This window comes from Camelus dromedarius, chromosome 5, assembly GCF_036321535.1.
Source record: "Camelus dromedarius isolate mCamDro1 chromosome 5, mCamDro1.pat, whole genome shotgun sequence".
Classification (NCBI taxonomy): Eukaryota; Metazoa; Chordata; class Mammalia; order Artiodactyla; family Camelidae; genus Camelus; species Camelus dromedarius.
In genome coordinates, this window is record NC_087440.1 from 83,087,427 (window position 1) to 83,103,863 (window position 16,437).

The window sequence follows — 16,437 nt, forward strand, 5'->3', positions numbered from 1 at the left end:
GCTCAGTGGTAGAGTGCTCAACTCACATAGCATGCAGGAGGTCCTGGGTTCAATCCCCAGTACCTCCATTTGAATGAATGAACGAACGAACAAACAAACAAATGAACCTAATTACCTCCTCCCCTGACCGAAAAAAAAAAAAAAAGACTGGCCCACAGATTTAATTATAAAAGAAAAAAATACAGAATTTTTTATAGTTTTCCCTGGAACCCACATACAATCGATACCTCTTATATGTTAGTTGATTTGAAAGCTACATTTATTTGGATTAGTTTTAAGTCATTTATCTACATAGGATAAACCATTTCTCATGTGCTTGTAACTGTCTCTGGGTATGGATATGAACGTCTTCAAATGGGCATGATTACACTAATGACCAATTGGCTTGGTGATGGTGAGTGATGTTTTACTCTTGTTTTTCCTCCATGCCTGGAAACTAGAACCTGTGTGTATTTGTTTCCTCATTATTACTCCACCTCTATGACGAAATTATTTGGACTCTTAGCAGATAGAGCCTTTTCCATAAATGTAAGCTTCCAGATGTTTTTTATAAGAACACTATAGTAACTCTCCTCCTTCCAAAAAATTCTTGATGGTTTCTGTAATTGTGACCATATCCTAGAGACAGTAAGCAGAAAGGCTAATCTCAGATTAAGTAAATTTCTCAGTAGTTTAGCTCTAAGAACCTGTGATTTCTCTAGTAAATAGCTGTATATGCTAAACTGATGATCACCCTGCCATGTTGGTTTTAATGTGGATGTTGAACTGCTTTCAGGTAACTTTTATCCCACAAAAGGGGTAAAGATAGCACTGAGTGAAGGAATCTCTTTCCTTAAAATTAAGGCAATGTTATGAACTAATGTTCTCATCATGAAGAAACTCTACTTCTGAAACTTGCAGAAAATAGTGTGACAGTACAGGAATCTCAGTAAGTCTTTAAAACATAATACCCGTATAAGACTACATTTCTTCAGCTCTACACCATACTTGGAATGAAAAAGCTGTTTCTCATCATTTTCTTCTTAAGGCAGAAAAATGACAGAACATTGTCACTTTCAGACAAGTAAACTAAGATGCCAGACAGTATCAAAAGTATACTTCTTACACTCTCAAATGATCCTGCAATAAAAACAGAAATCTTGCTAGAGAGTGTGCGAAACATACAAAGACAGAGATAGCTGTTTTATAACAACAATTTTCCTATATCTTTGGAAAACAGCTCACTATTTGGAAACTATGGGATCCAGTCATCTAAATCCCAAACTTACATGTAGTTGGGATGCAGATTCACATAAGAATGACGATGACTTGAGATATTCTTTGACTAGCCAGAGAGGAATTCTACACCGATAAATTTCTTTTACCTTCCTTGTGATGTGAAGCCTCCAACTACAATATAAAGCCTGTCTAGTTTCCTTATCCTTTGAATGATAGTGCCATATTTTCCTTCATGTCTCATATAGTGCTTATAGCTACCCCAGCTAATGCAGTAATAAATGAATCAAAAAAAGTTTCTCAAAAATAAAATATTTTTAAAAGGAGGAGGTAATTAACTGTGTCAAAAGCTTTAAATGCTATTGATAGAACAAAAACTACAAACCTGGAGACTTCAGCTATATATTACCAAACATATATTTATATATTATCAAAGAGCAAGGAATTTCTAAAACTGCATGTCAGATGACCTGGTTATGTCTTGGAGACATCATATAATGTGATTATAACTTAGCAAGCTGAAACCTCATCAATTAAATGATAACTTGCCCAGCCAAAGACTCTGTAAATAGGTGGAGATTAACAGAATAAATTACAGCAAAGGGGGAAATCAAAGAGGCAGAATAAACCGCTTAAGTCCTATACTATCCAGGAGAAAGACCCTAAATATGGGCATCAGACAGAAGGGATTTTCAGCGGTCTCCTGTTTGGGGCAGGATGTTAAACCGGCCACATCAGAGCCTGGATTTTACCTCTGTCTACAATCCACTTCCCTTTGTTCTGATTTCACACTCTCCAATTATCTGGCTTCTAAAATTCAATTCTGTAGGTGCCTCAACATGAAACAGAGATTGATTGTGAAAGCAGACATAAATATTTCTTCACTGGAAGGGACTATCTTCCCTTTATAAATTAATAAACTGGTATTGTAGTTTGTACATCAGACTTTGGGAAGTTTTGTTAGCTAAGCCAATTTCCCTAATGTATTAGTGTTCTGAGAGAATGAAAATTCAAGCCTCTCATAACTGTGGGCCCAGACACTGCACTTCACTCAGGTGAAGTTGTCCTGAGCAGTCTTGGTCTCCCCAAGTGACTCCCACTTCCCTTCTCAAACAACAACCAAGTTCATCTACTGTCTTAAGGCAAGCAACAGCGATCACACAAGGTCCTGAAAACAGTTATTTCTACTTTCAAAGGAATAATTTGAGGAATTAAATCAATGTTTTCCAAATGTGGCTCAAGGATCAAAAGATTAATACCTTCCAACATCCTTTTAAAAATATATTTTAAAAACATAATTTAAAATAAAATATATGTACCTACTTTATTTTCCTTACTCCTAGGCCATGAAAAATACTTACACAATAGTATTCATAAGGAACAAGTACTTGAGAAATTCAAAAGGATAAATTACATTTTAACATGTGAACTGCCTAAAGATAAAATGACTCAGCCTAGGATTTGGCGATTTTTCTTGGATATGACACTGAAGGCACAGGCAACAAAAGTGAAAACAGACAAACTGGGCTTCATAAAAATTTTTAAATTTTGTGCATCAAAACAAAAATGTCAAAAAAAAAAAGTCAACAGAGTAAAAAGGCAGTCCACAGAATGGGAGTATGCATTTACAAATCATAATCTGATAATACCCAGAACATTTGGAGAACTCCTAAAACCCAATAAGAAGAACAACAACAAACTCAATTCAAACAAGGGAACAGGACTTGAATAGACATTTCTCCAAAGTTATACAAAGAGCCAATAAGGACTTGAAAAGATGCTTAACATTACTAATTTTTAGGGAAATGCAAATCAACATTACAATGAGATACCGCCTCATAAAGTTTAGAATGGCTATCATCAAAAAAACAAAACAAAGCAAAGAAAAAAACAGAACATAAGTGTTGGTGAGGATATGGAGAAATTGGAGCCCTTGTTCCCACCCTGTCAGTGGGAATGTAAAATGGTACAGTGACTATGGAAAACAGTAATGGTGGTTCCTCAAAAAAATTAAAACAGAATTACCATACGAAACAGCAATTTTGCCTCTGAGTATATACACAAAAGGACTGAAAGCAAAGTCCTTTTGTTGTTGTTGTTGAGGGGGGAGGTAATTAGGCTGATTGATTTAAATGGAGGCACTGGGGATTGAATCCCAGACCTTGTGCATGCTAGGCATGTGCTCTACCACTTGAGCTATACCCTCCCCCTGAAAACAGAGTCCTGAAGAGGTATTTGTACACCCAGGTTTGTAGTAACATTATTCACAATAGCTAAAATATGGAAGCAACCCAAGTGCCCATTTTTGGATGAATGGAAAAACAAAATGTCATAAACATGCAATGGGCTATTATTTAGTCTTAAAAAGGAAGGAAATTCTAATATATGCTACCACATGGATGAACCTTGAGGGCTAAGTGAAACAAACCAGTCACAAAAAGACAAATGCTGTATGATTCCACTTGCATGAGAGACCTAGAGTAGCCAAACTCATAGACATAAAGTAGAATGACAGGTGCCAGAGGCTGGGGGAGGGAGGAATGGGAGCTATTATTTAACGGATATAGACTTCGGCTTTTGCAATATGGGAAGAACCATGAAAATGGATGGTAGTGATGGCTACAGAACATATATTTAATACTTCTGAACTATAACACTTAAAAATGGTTAAGATGGTAAATTTTATGTTGTGCATATTTTACCACAATTTGAAAAACTGGGGGAAAAAGCCCACAAAACTATGTAGCCTAGGTGTATGTATGAATTTCACTATGGTCCACCTACTTCAGTAATTCTATAACAGGTATAACAAAATCACCTAGAGTTTTTTTTCCCCCCAAGATTCACAACCTGTGTGCAAATTATTGCCACTGTGACTGTTAGTGATGAAGTGTGTCACAGCCTTAGGGAGAAAAAAATGAAAAACTATTATCTTGTTTCATATACTCTTATATCACTAGGAAGAAAAATTTTAACTCAGCTTTCAAGAAGGATCCAGGAACAGGAAACCCTAGAGCATTGATTATTTATTATCTGCACAGCAGAGATAGAACATTAGACACAGTAAGCAACTCATGCCCATTAGAACTGTATGGTCTAATCCAAAAAACAATGACATCATTTCAAACATTTTCTTGTTTTGTTGTTTCTGTGACTTACTTGCTTCTGGACTAGGAAAGGGAAAACTTTTTTCCTTTGTTGTTTCTCAAGTTTAGTCTTTTTCTGGAATGGGAAAAGAAACAAACTTGACTGCGATCACATCTGTCATAATGTTTCCACCACTCTTCCAATGATTCCTGATGGAATCATTTATTCCCCTCACTTTCAAGAAAACAGATGTCATTTTTCTAATTCTACAAGATAAAGGACATGTGTGTTGCATGCATGTACGCACACACATCCTCTAAGGCAAATCCTACCACTTAATGTGCCTTTCTTGACTCCTGGTGTCACCATTTCCCTGCAAAGGCCCACTCTCTAGCCCACCTTTCCCTTTGCCTTGCCCACATGATTCAAAAGAGAAAAAGAAAAAAAAAAGTTTTTAGAAGAGACTCAACTACTTTTTCAATGTCTCTGAGAAGAAACTGCACTTAGTTAATAAAGGATCTAGTTTTTACATTTTAAGAAAATGTTTGTGATGCTTTTTGCCTTTCCTTCGTCTTCCAGTCTTAAGACAGAAAATAATTAACATATGTGACTACATTTAAGAGTATAAATATGAACACACACACACACACACACACAGAAAGTAAATGCAGAAAACTGAACATATTTTCTCTTTGGCCTTCCCAGATACTCTAAAGATAACCTCCTACAAAACAAGGACGTTCATTGTCTTTTTGACTAGTCTTTAAAAACAAAACCTCTACTCATCTCTACTATCAATATCATCTCAACTATCTTTTAAAAAGCCAGGAAAACCCAAACATACTAGTAACCCAGATAAAAATTGTTTGGTAGTAGGTTGTTCTTAAAATAACCACAGTACTTCCCTAGGTTAAGAATTCTGAGATGATTCACTTGATATATACGTCCTGTTTTAGCTCAGAGTAGCTCATAGAAAATAGTATCTTTAAAGTACCTCTTCTGAAAGAAAAAAGTCTAGATAACTCATCAATATATTATGAACATAAGTATCTGAAGTAAACTAAGACCGAAGGAAATTAAACGATGACCATCAGTACATGAGTCATATGGAAGGAAGACCAAGAATAGGTTTTCTGATCTATTTGTCCACCAAATTTTACTTGGAAATATTCTGTGTATTATGATATGTTCACTATAATATAACCTCTATGAGGGCAGAGTTTTTGTTTATTAGGTGTATTCCCAGCACTTAAAATGGGTGGCACAAAGTAGCCACTCAATAAATATTTGTTGAATAAATATCCCTATGTTCTAGATAGATGGGTATTTACATTAGAGGACTCTCAGGTCTTTTCCAGACACAAGAGTCAATGATTTTATTATCATAGAACAAATTAGTTTTCAGATTTTCTACAAAGAAAGCAAAAATTGAGTATGAGTTTTGGTAAGCAGCAGAGCGGGGGAGAGAGGGAGGGAGGAAAGATGGAGGAAAGAAGGAGAGGGAGGGATGGTATAAGAATCTTGTATACATTTCTCTGAAGGAAATCTGAATTATAACAGGGTGCCTTATATAAAAAGAAAAGAGTACAGTATTAGGAAGCATAGAGGGATCACTACATAACCACATCATTATGAGTAAGAAAACATTACCCACCTTCATTATCCCCAGACTTAACATGCCCTAGGTACTGAGATGTATACGGGGTTAGGCTTACTTCTCTGACAGCCTCTTCCCTGAATCCCTTTCTTAAATTCTATCAGAAAAGTTCTCCAAAATTCTCAATCTGTCCTTCCAGGATTAAAATTGTCACCTAACCAATCTCCTCATCTTTTCTATAGAAGTCTTATGAATCCTGTTTAGGCTGGCAAATAAATAGGTTATTTGCATCTTACAGGAAATTGTCAAACCTGGAAACAATCTAAGTATCCTTTCTATTTTATACAGGAATCAAACCTAACTGGTTCCCTGTAAAAAAACAAACGTGTTAAATAAACTAATACAATTCTTGTGCTCGGTAATGATACATATTAAGCTGTTAACATGCAACAATAAGGTAAAATCTGATGAATACTCAGCAACCCACAAAATTTAGCATTAATTATGTTACACTGTTCAAGATTTCAGAAATTTTTTTTCTAGGCCTATTTTTCCTATGCCATAACTCACAGTGTGAGGCTATCATATTTTTGTTTTCTATAATTAAGAAATGCATCAATGAATTTTAGAAGTAAATGTACGAGATGTATAATCCAGCATTATCTCCCTCAAGAAGAAAATATTGGCCTTTAACTATCACTTTACTGAGCAATAAAACATGACTCAATGTGTTCATTCATTTTTTTCAGTTTATTCATTGCTATATCCCTAACGCCCAAAACGCTGCTTATCAGTTAAATGAATGAATAAACAAGTATTTACATATGCCAGGTACTGCACCAGCCTCAGGAATGAAGCAAGAAACATGACCCTGCTTTCATGGAAATTTCAGTGTTAGTGGAGACACTAAACAAAAGTTATGCAATTATTTAATTACAACTATAATAAAAGCTATAAAGGGAAATTTATATGAAAACAGGATCTAGCATTGCCTAAGAGGTAAAAAAAAAAAAAAAAAAAAAAGACTTTTATGAGGAATAGACATTAAAGCTAGCATCCAGAAAAAGCATAGGATTTGGCAAAGGGAAGAGTAAAGCGGAAAACTATTCCCCACAGAAGAAACAACATGTGCAAGGATCCTGAGGAAGTGAGGTGTGTACCGTCTTCCAAGAATCGAAACAGGAATGGAAGGCAGAGCTTGGACTATATAGGGCCTTGTAGACCATGTGAAGGATTTTGGACTTCACACCAAGAGCACTGAGAACTAAGGAGTGATAATCATATTTGCATTAAAAAAATACCACTCTGGTTGCTGGGTGGAGACAGGATTAGAGAGAAACAAGAGGGAGATCAATTATGGGGACAGTACAGTACTATGGTGGAAGATGACGTTGCCTTTGCCTAGGCAAGTCCAGTGGAGATGGAGAAATGGATGGATTCCAGATCTACTTAAATACACGTCTGAATAGGATGACTGACTGAGCTCCAAAGTGATTCCTAGGTTTCTGGGATGAGCAACCAGGTGGGTGATAGTTTCCTTTACTTAGATGGGGAACAACGGAGCCAGACTTATGGTAGAAATGGGAAGTAAAAAGCTTGGTTTAGGATAATGTTCAAGAAAAGATGCCCACATTAGTCAAATGACAATGGACCTCATTAGCAAGATTTCTGTACAGATGAAAATTTGGCAGCCTTTAGCAATTAGACAGCATTTGGGAACAGTCATGGGACAGATAAGATTGTCCTGAGAGATAATGTGGAATGAGAAAAGAAGATGGTCAAGGACTGAGAACTAAGGAGCTCCCAATTTTTAAAGTGCATGAAGATGAGCTAACAGAGAAGAAAGAAAAGGAAAGGCTACAAAGGTAATAAGACAACAAGCAGAGCATGAAAGCTAAAGGAAGAAATGGTTTCAAGGAGGAGGAGATCTATTGTTAAGAAAACTGAGTAATAAAGAAAAAAACAGCTGAAAAGCACTTAAGACTTCAGCATGAGGTTCATGGAGTGGTGGGGAAGGAAGAATGAAGAGAACAGGGTAAGAACAGAGTGGTTAGAAATTACCTATGAAGGGGAGACCAAATAAACCAGAATCTAGATCAGGATGGGAGGCCTAGGAATTTCTTAAAATAAGGAAATAGGCTGCAGAGAGGCCTGAAGTACTGGTGACCTGACATACTATGCTGAGAAACTAATGTTCCTATTCATTAATTACACTTAAATTCTTAATAATTACTCAGGAAGCTTTTGGGACTGTCTTCTGCCAGTTAAAAACACTTGTTGAGCAAGCAGAAATGAAGGCTATGCTTAGGAATGAATAGCCAGGAAAGAAGGAAAGTGGAGAAAGAATAAAAATGCCCGTGAGAATGAAAACAGAGCTTCTGAGAGTCTCCACCGGCCACGTGTAGACTCACTCATAGTTGTACACCCCAGGGGGACCTGAGGGGACCTGGGAGGACAGATCTACACTGGGAGCAGGCTGCATTGTCCCTGCTTTATGTACTGTTTTCCTAAGTTCTTTCATCAGTACAGAAACTTGACACCCTCAGTTATGTCTGGTGGGTTCTTTCCATTGCACACATCACCAACGTATTTTGAGATAGTCATGCATGAACCGAGGAGATCTGAATGATGACAGGAAGAATCCAGTAGAGGAGAGGCTCAAGATAGGAGAGAATAGGCATAATAAAAGGAATGAGATTCCTGAAAAACAAAGGGTTGGATTCAGAATTCCCAAGAAAGAACTGACTTTCTAATGTAACAGGATGGATATGGGTAAAAATAAGTTTGTGGACATGATGGTGGGATGGTGAAGGAATGCCTGATACAGTTTTCTTTGTGAAGCATGAAATAGGATCTTCTATGAAGAGTAAAGGAAGGAGCAGGTGGGTTGAAGATTAGAAGAGGGTAGAAGGAAGTGTAAAGTGAGACAGCTGATATAAGAAATGAACTAAGATTCTGATCATGAATTAATAGTGATCATGAATTAATCATGAAGTGATCATGAATTAATAGTGCTACCAATCTGCCTAGTTTTGTGTGTTTCAGATCAGGGATTTACCAAACTTTTCCTAATCCCTTAAGCTGTATTTTTTCCCTTAAGCTGTAGTTAATTATTTCTTTATTCGAGTCTCTAAAGAAAGCATTTTGTCCATACCTCAAATCCTGCTTTTTATTACAACCCTGCTTTATAGCGTTTTATTTCCTCACTAAAATATAAAACCTCAGAGTAAAGAGAGATGGATTATTCATCTTTGTATCCCTGAAACACCTAGAACATTTCTTAACATGAAGTATTGTATCGATATTTTTGTACTTAATTATTAAATATATAAAATGGCTCATTGAAAAATTGAGTTTATAACTTACTCCATACATTGTATAATCAAAAAAGATTAATGACCCAGAAATTAACCTAGAAGACAATTCAGAGCCACAGTCAGCCAAATTTATCTGTTAAAATAAATCTAGTCCTATGATTAATGACAAATACATTTTAGCACCTTCCTGCCTCAGAAACTAAAGAATAGTGACCCAAGAAACAAGTTCCACAGCATGATGAAAATGAAAATGAAAATGATCATATTCTAAAAGACGTAATAGCATTCAGTGATTCAGTCCAGCATGGAATCAGATATCTTTAAGCCATCTGAGAAGACATACAGACCTTTCTTTCTAGACATCTATTGCTGTTATCAGAATCCTACAGTTTAATATAGTTACATAGTTATTATAGTTACATGCTTTAATTTGGTTATCAATTTAAATAAAGTAGTTATTTTAGAAATCACTTTTTATACATGAAAAAGTTTAAAAATCCATAACCACTAAGTTAAAAAAATTTTCAACTAGGAAATTACTGAAAATGTAGGCAGCATTCATCCTCAGACAATTCATCAACCATAAAATACAATCCAGCTTTGTAGGGCTACGTTTACTCTTGCAAAAAGAATAAGCAGAAACCTCAAATAGAGTTGGGAGATCAGAAGGGGGAGCTCTCATGCTCTGCAATGCTAGCCAAGCCCAACAAGAAGAGACTCCTCTTCTTTCCTGACTAGGACTCAGCCAATGAAAAGCCACAGACTTTTTCACCGTAGCCCTCCCAATTTCCTTTAACTCTCTATAAAAGTGTTCTCATTCCCTCGCGTGTGGGGACTTGCACACAGCTCACCGAGGTAGCAGACCCTCAATCGCAATTCTCTGCTGATCCCAAATAAATCCATCTTTCCTAAAGGAATATCTGCAGTCTATTTCAGGTTATCATTCTTTAAGGCCTTTTTTAATCTTAAATCTGTATTTCGAAATGGACATGGTACTTCATATACAACTACTTTTCATAATTTTTTCTCAATGTTTCAGCCAAAACTTCAAGCATTTGAAATTCATTGTTGAACAAGAATTATAACTAATGCATCAAAAGAATACTAGTAGGTATCTACCATAGTTAATTTTACATGCCAGCTTGACTGGCCAGGGGTGCCCAGATTAAATATGATTTCTGGGTGTGTCTGTGAGGGTATTTCTGGATGATACTGGGACTTGCATCATTGTGGGCATCTTTCAATCTGTTGGGGGCCTGAAAAGAACAAAAGGCAGAGGAAAGAGGAATTTGCCCTTCCCCCTCACCCCCGGTCTCACTGCTTGAGCTGGGACATCTCATCTCATCTTCTCCTGATCTCAGACTAGGATTTATAACCATTGGTTCCTCTGGTTCTCAGGCCTTTGGATTTGGACTGAATTATACCACTGCCTTTCCTGGGTCTCCAGCTTGCATGGCAGATTGTGGGATTTCTCAGCTTACATAAACATAAGACAATCTCTCACAATTACAAGAAAATTTGTATCTCCCTCCCTACCAATCTATCTCCTATTGGTTGTTTCTCTGGAAACTCTAATACAGTTGACCTTTGAACAACACAGGTTTGAAATGCACGGGTCCATTTATATGCAGATTTTTTGTCAATAAGAACATACTACAGTTCCACATAATCCAAAGTTATTTGAATCCATGGATTTGGGATCATGAAGGGCCAAATACAAAGTTATACTCAGATTTTCAACCACGCAAGGGGTGGTACCCAAACCCCTGTGTTTGTTCAAGGGTCAGTTGTAAATGTTCTCACAACTACTGTAGATACCTGCAACTTCCCTCAATATTCCCTATCAAATACCAAAAGAAAACATATATTGTTGAAATATCCATTACTGCCATAATATAAAAAGTTGAAATTCATTGCACATTTCTGAAATCCTTCAAAAATAAACAATTATTTGATTAAACAGTGGAAATTTTTGTTGGCAAATACAGTTTCTGTACATTAGTATCAGAGCAATTCACATAACTGTATTCAAACAGAAGATCAGTTTAGATTATCTTCAGATCACAATTACATAACTTATTTTCAAAATCTCACTGGTTCCCTCTGAACAGTCTGATAAGAGCTGTACCTCATATATTTCAATGGTAAGTTCTCTAATTCTGCTAAAAAAATCATGCAAAACCAAATGAAAGTCAAACAGTGGTGTTGTTTTGATATGCACTCCAGCTATTTAATTGTATTAATCTGAAGATTTATAAATAAATACACTACTAGGGATTAGCACTACAGAAACTATCAGCTATCAGTGAACCTTTCCATGAATTTCTCTGGTTAACTAGCATCATTTTGGTTCCTTCTCATTGTTATAGTGGGTAAAGGTCAAGGCATGCTAAGGAAATACAAAGGGAAGTGACTTTTTGGATAGTATCTCATTTTTTATTACCAATTTCCAATGTTTTCCTCATTATATGAGTAGCTATTAACAGAAGTGTTTTCTCATTATATTTCCACATAAAGCTTCAATTAAACAACAAAAATATCACCTGTATTCAGTACCTACCTCCCCATGAGAAAAAGGCTTACGTAAACACTAATTAAAATATTTGGGATCTTCATTACATCAATACTTCTGTAACTGAAGTCTTGTAAACGAAAAGTTTTTTTTTTAATTGTTTTATTTACCTAGGATTCTAAGACATATAAGAAACCAAGAACTCATAGCTTTCCTTCAAATTATACTTTACACACATATTGTAAAAATACTGAAAATTAAATAAAATTAAAAATTGAGTTAAATACATGACTATATATATAATAAGTTTAGGAATTGAAAGCATTGATAGAATACAAAAAAAAACTGCTCAAATAAAATTCTAGATTTTTTAAAACAAAGTCTGTTACTTAGCCTCTAAAAGCCTATACACTTACTTCTTTGGTAGCTGTTAAAATGGTTATATTTGCAGAGGATTTTTAGGGCAGTGAAAACTACTCTGTATGATACTAGAGTGGCAGATACATGTCATTTATGCATTTATCAAAACTCATAGAATGTAAAATATCAAAAATGAATCCTAATATAAACTATGGACTTTGGGTGATGATGATGTGCCAAAGAAGGTTCACTGATTTTTAACAAATGTATCCTTAGGGTGCAAGATGTTGATAGTGAGGGAGACTGTGCAAATGTGTGGGTAGAGGGTATGTGGGAACTCTGTAACTTCCTTTCAATTTTGCTGTGAACCTAAAACAGCTCTTAAAGTCTATTTTTAAAAAATCTTTAAAAGTAGTTGCCATTTATCTCAAAAATTCAAAACATTACCACACAGGGTGATTTCTCTTAAAAGTCCATGTGAGTACTCACCAATAGGCCATTTTTCACACATCTAAAAAAAAAAAAATTTCAAAATGCGCAGTGTCAGAGAGTACCTGTCAACATCACCAGTATACCATAAATTCTAGGCTACAGAAGAAAAGGGCATGTAAAATATGTACAATTTGTAGCTTGAGGAGGTGGTACCTAAGCAAAGAGGAATTAGCGTTTTATTGAGAAAATCTTAATGGGATACAGAGAAATTAAGAATTAAAATGAAAAGGGCAGACTTAAGTTACAGCAAAGTATATACTTCTATCCTAAAATATCACCATCTATCTCTTGGCATGTGTGGGACAAGGTAAGAGAAAAAGAAAAATGGAAGACCATGAACACAAAAAACTTAGTCTACCCATCGGCAAAAATAAAGTCATGGTTTCCAAGATCAGGGATGGTGTTATCTGTTTCTCCAAACAACTGTGCTTTTCGGCCATAGCTTGTATTATCAACTAAACTGAAATTATCCTTATATATTGAGTTGTAATAATTACCTGAGAGAAACTGCAACAGAAAATATTTATTTGCTACATAGTGTTATCATGTATGGTTATTTCAAAAATACAGGAAAATATTCTAATGTCCTAATGTTGCAGATTATAGAACAAGTAATTTATATTTTATATTCTAAGAACTAAAAACAAGGAAGTAATCATAAAACTCTCAATTTGCTACTTAAGCTCATTTAATTCTGCTAATTAGGATGGGCCATATATGGATGATAATCTTATTTCAAGTCCAAGTAAAACAAAGAGGCCGTGAAGGAGGAAAATATAGCAAAATGTGTGTATACTAGGTTTCCAATTTAGCTTCATCTTCTGGTGTTTTCATTTATTCTTGCCAAAACGTAGTTTTCTATGCCTGAAGTTTCTTGGCAATAAATAGCTTACAATGTGATAACTTATGGGTAAGAAATGACAAACACAGCGCACAAACTTCCCCCCAAATACAGAAGAGTTGAAGTGGTTCAATTCAATTTTGCTTTCTGAGAGAAACTATGTAGAAAGAAGTAAACAATGGAGTTAAGACCTAACAACAATGACTAGCACTGAAATAGTGCTAAAAGTCTTCTAAATGCCTAAAGTATAACAAAGGCTTGATATACCGGATTTTGACTATCTAGGTAAAGCTTAAAAAACCCCCGAAACATAGCAGTAACTATCTATGGCTGATATTTTCATTGATTTTATAATTTATTTAGTTGCCCTAGTAATACTACCCATTTATTTTATTGTCTATTTCAGCACAGTTTTAAAATATTTCTTTTACTTTGGAAAACTGATATAATTCATCCCATTTTTTCATCAAGTTTAATTTTCTATTAGATCCATTATATGCTATAATTAAGACCTCCATAAATAAACTGACAAATGTACTGATTTATCTCTTCTCATTGGTAGCAAACTGAAATTATAAGTCTTTTAAAAGAATGTCAAGTTCTTCACCAAATTAATATGCGAGGTCTTCAAGATGGATTTAATTTGTGCCACTTGATAACAACCTTTTCTGGATTTGTAATTGTCTCCTTCCACTGGTTCGCTGCTTCAATGTTATTACTATCTTCACTTATCCAAATCTGTAAAGGAATAGTACAATCATTTAATCTAACAGAATGATGGTAACTGAGTTCAAACAATTAATTACTCTTATTAATGAAAGACAACTGGAAGTTTGGTTTACAGATTTTCAATTAAGCATCTTTCCATTTTCCTAAGAGCTTGTTTATCTATTTGAAACTCAAATGTTAAAATATTTAATCTATTTAGTCACTCTGAAGACGATTTTATGTGATCCAATTCAATTAAAACATTCAACTTGAGATATTACAAAATCATTTCCTCCAAAATAATTATTAGTATCCTTTCTTATCCACTAAATCTAGGAGCTCAACTTAAACTGATCCTAATCACTCAAAAACATTTTTGTAAAGATTAACTAAGATTAATCATGATTTAAGTTGATTGGTAAGGAATGTGTTTTTAAAGTACCTTTTATATTAAATAAAACTGTAATTTAATTGAAATCTAATAAATAGTCATACTTGACCCATAGTAAACAATTTCATAGACTCTATTATTTATATAACTTTAGATACAGATGTGAATGAATCTGGGAAAACTGTAAAGCATTATGCAAATATAAGATATCACAATGGTGACAAACCATGGAGGCAAGGTGAACAAGGAAACAAAAAAATCTGAATTCTCAACTTAGCTATAGAACTAACAAATGCTGTTACTTTGGGGTTAACTTCTCTGAGACTCAGCTTCTAATTCTTTTAAATAAAGAAATTGGAACAGGCCACTCCAAAAAAGTTTGGTTTTCTAATTCCTTCTTTTAATTTCTTGATCTGAAGAACTTTTCCTTCAAATAAAAAATCTTACCATGAACCCCAATATATAAAACAGATAACACTAGGGTGCTTTGGCTGATATAGAAGTGGGAGACCTTGATTTCACATCTGGCTCCTGAAGCAACCAGAGAAGCCAGAAGGAAGAGATGACCAACAAGAACCTTTCCAGAATTATTACTCTTAACTGAAATCTCAACCAAGAAAGTGATCCTGAAAATCATGTGTCAAGTATATCTCCAATTCCATTCATACATGGCGGGTGAGGCTTGATGATGTGGGAAAACTTTAACTGAATCCATTTCTAAGGCCTCAAGACTTTGAAAACTATGTTAGCTTTATGAATTCTTGAGTTCAAACTCTTTTCCAAATAAGAGTAAATGAAGAACAACAAAACTATATTTTTGACAAATATTTTTGGTAAAATATAGGAAGAAAGGAATCAAAGTTAGTATCAATCTTTGAAAATTCACATATAATTTAAGGACGTAGTAGACTGCTAGTAACATCTTGTTTTGAAGTTGATGTTTTTAAAGCAATAACATAGATTTTGGAATTTAAATGTGACCAAACAATTGTAATTAAGATAAAAAATAATGTACAGTTACTACTAACTCACTAAGAGTAAAGAAAGAAATTACAAAAGGAAACAAGTTACTGTAGAATTGGCAAGCAATAAGCAAGTGTTATGTTATGCAAATTACCAAGAATTTTTAAATAGATTAATCCAGACACCATTATTGACAATTATAACAACCACTTAAAATTGATGTCTTCTAGGAATTCACATCTAACACAATTCAATTAGCAGCATACAGAGTTAAACATTAAATTTAACATGACACAGAATTTTTTTGTTAACATATAACAGTAAACATTTACTGCTTGTATATCTGCAGCCTTAAGAAATATGACTGAAATAGCACTCCCTTATTCACAAGGAACAAGTCAGGAGTACTGAAAACTTGATCTTTCTGATCACTTTTAAAGTTGAAAAGTTCGGAAAAAACTTAAGTCTGATTGCTCAGAAATTCCAACTATTTGTACTAAAGCAAAAAGTCTGACAAGATTTGATTTTTGTGGTAACACTGAATTTTAACTTATGATACTGAAGAATTTTACTCTATTCAACTTCAGTTTTATCCTGTATTCCATTTGTTAACTAACTGTATAGAAATGCATAGAAAAGTGTAAAGAATTCAAGATAAAAACTCCCTACTAACCTGCCCCACGAAATGTCGTCTTCTTACAGAGCTTCGACTATAAAGTTTAATAAGAAAAATAATTTCTTTTTCATTCTGGATAAGTGGAAAAATCATAGTCTCTCCCCACTTTACTCTCCCATTGGAGGCCTTCAGTAAGCGTGTCTTCTTCTTATAAATCAACTCTCCTGCACTCAACATTGCCACCTTCACAAAAAAACCTGAAAAATAAGAAATTTTACTATATAAAAAAATTTTAATGCCATATGAAGATATATAACCATATGTTCTAAAAATATAAA

The 16,437-nt window shown here is 34.6% G+C and overlaps 1 protein-coding gene across 2 annotated transcripts in view; it reads right to left on the reverse strand.

Annotated features, from left to right (window-relative positions):
• Nucleotides 1-11,630: 11,630 nt before the first annotated feature.
• The window catches only part of TC2N (tandem C2 domains, nuclear), a 37,194-nt gene continuing 32,387 nt past the window's right edge, over nt 11,631-16,437 (reverse strand). Inside the window, exons 11-13 of one of the 2 annotated variants that reach the window (XM_064486207.1) lie at nt 16,157-16,356; nt 14,085-14,159; nt 11,631-12,599 (exon numbers count right to left, since the gene is read on the reverse strand). In XM_064486207.1, coding sequence (XP_064342277.1) covers nt 12,516-12,599; nt 14,085-14,159; nt 16,157-16,356 — 359 coding nt within the window. In that variant the 3' untranslated portion in view covers nt 11,631-12,515. Of the gene's footprint in view, nt 14,160-16,156; nt 16,357-16,437 lie in introns of both variants that reach the window. The other variant, XM_031454202.2, reaches the window with a different exon arrangement.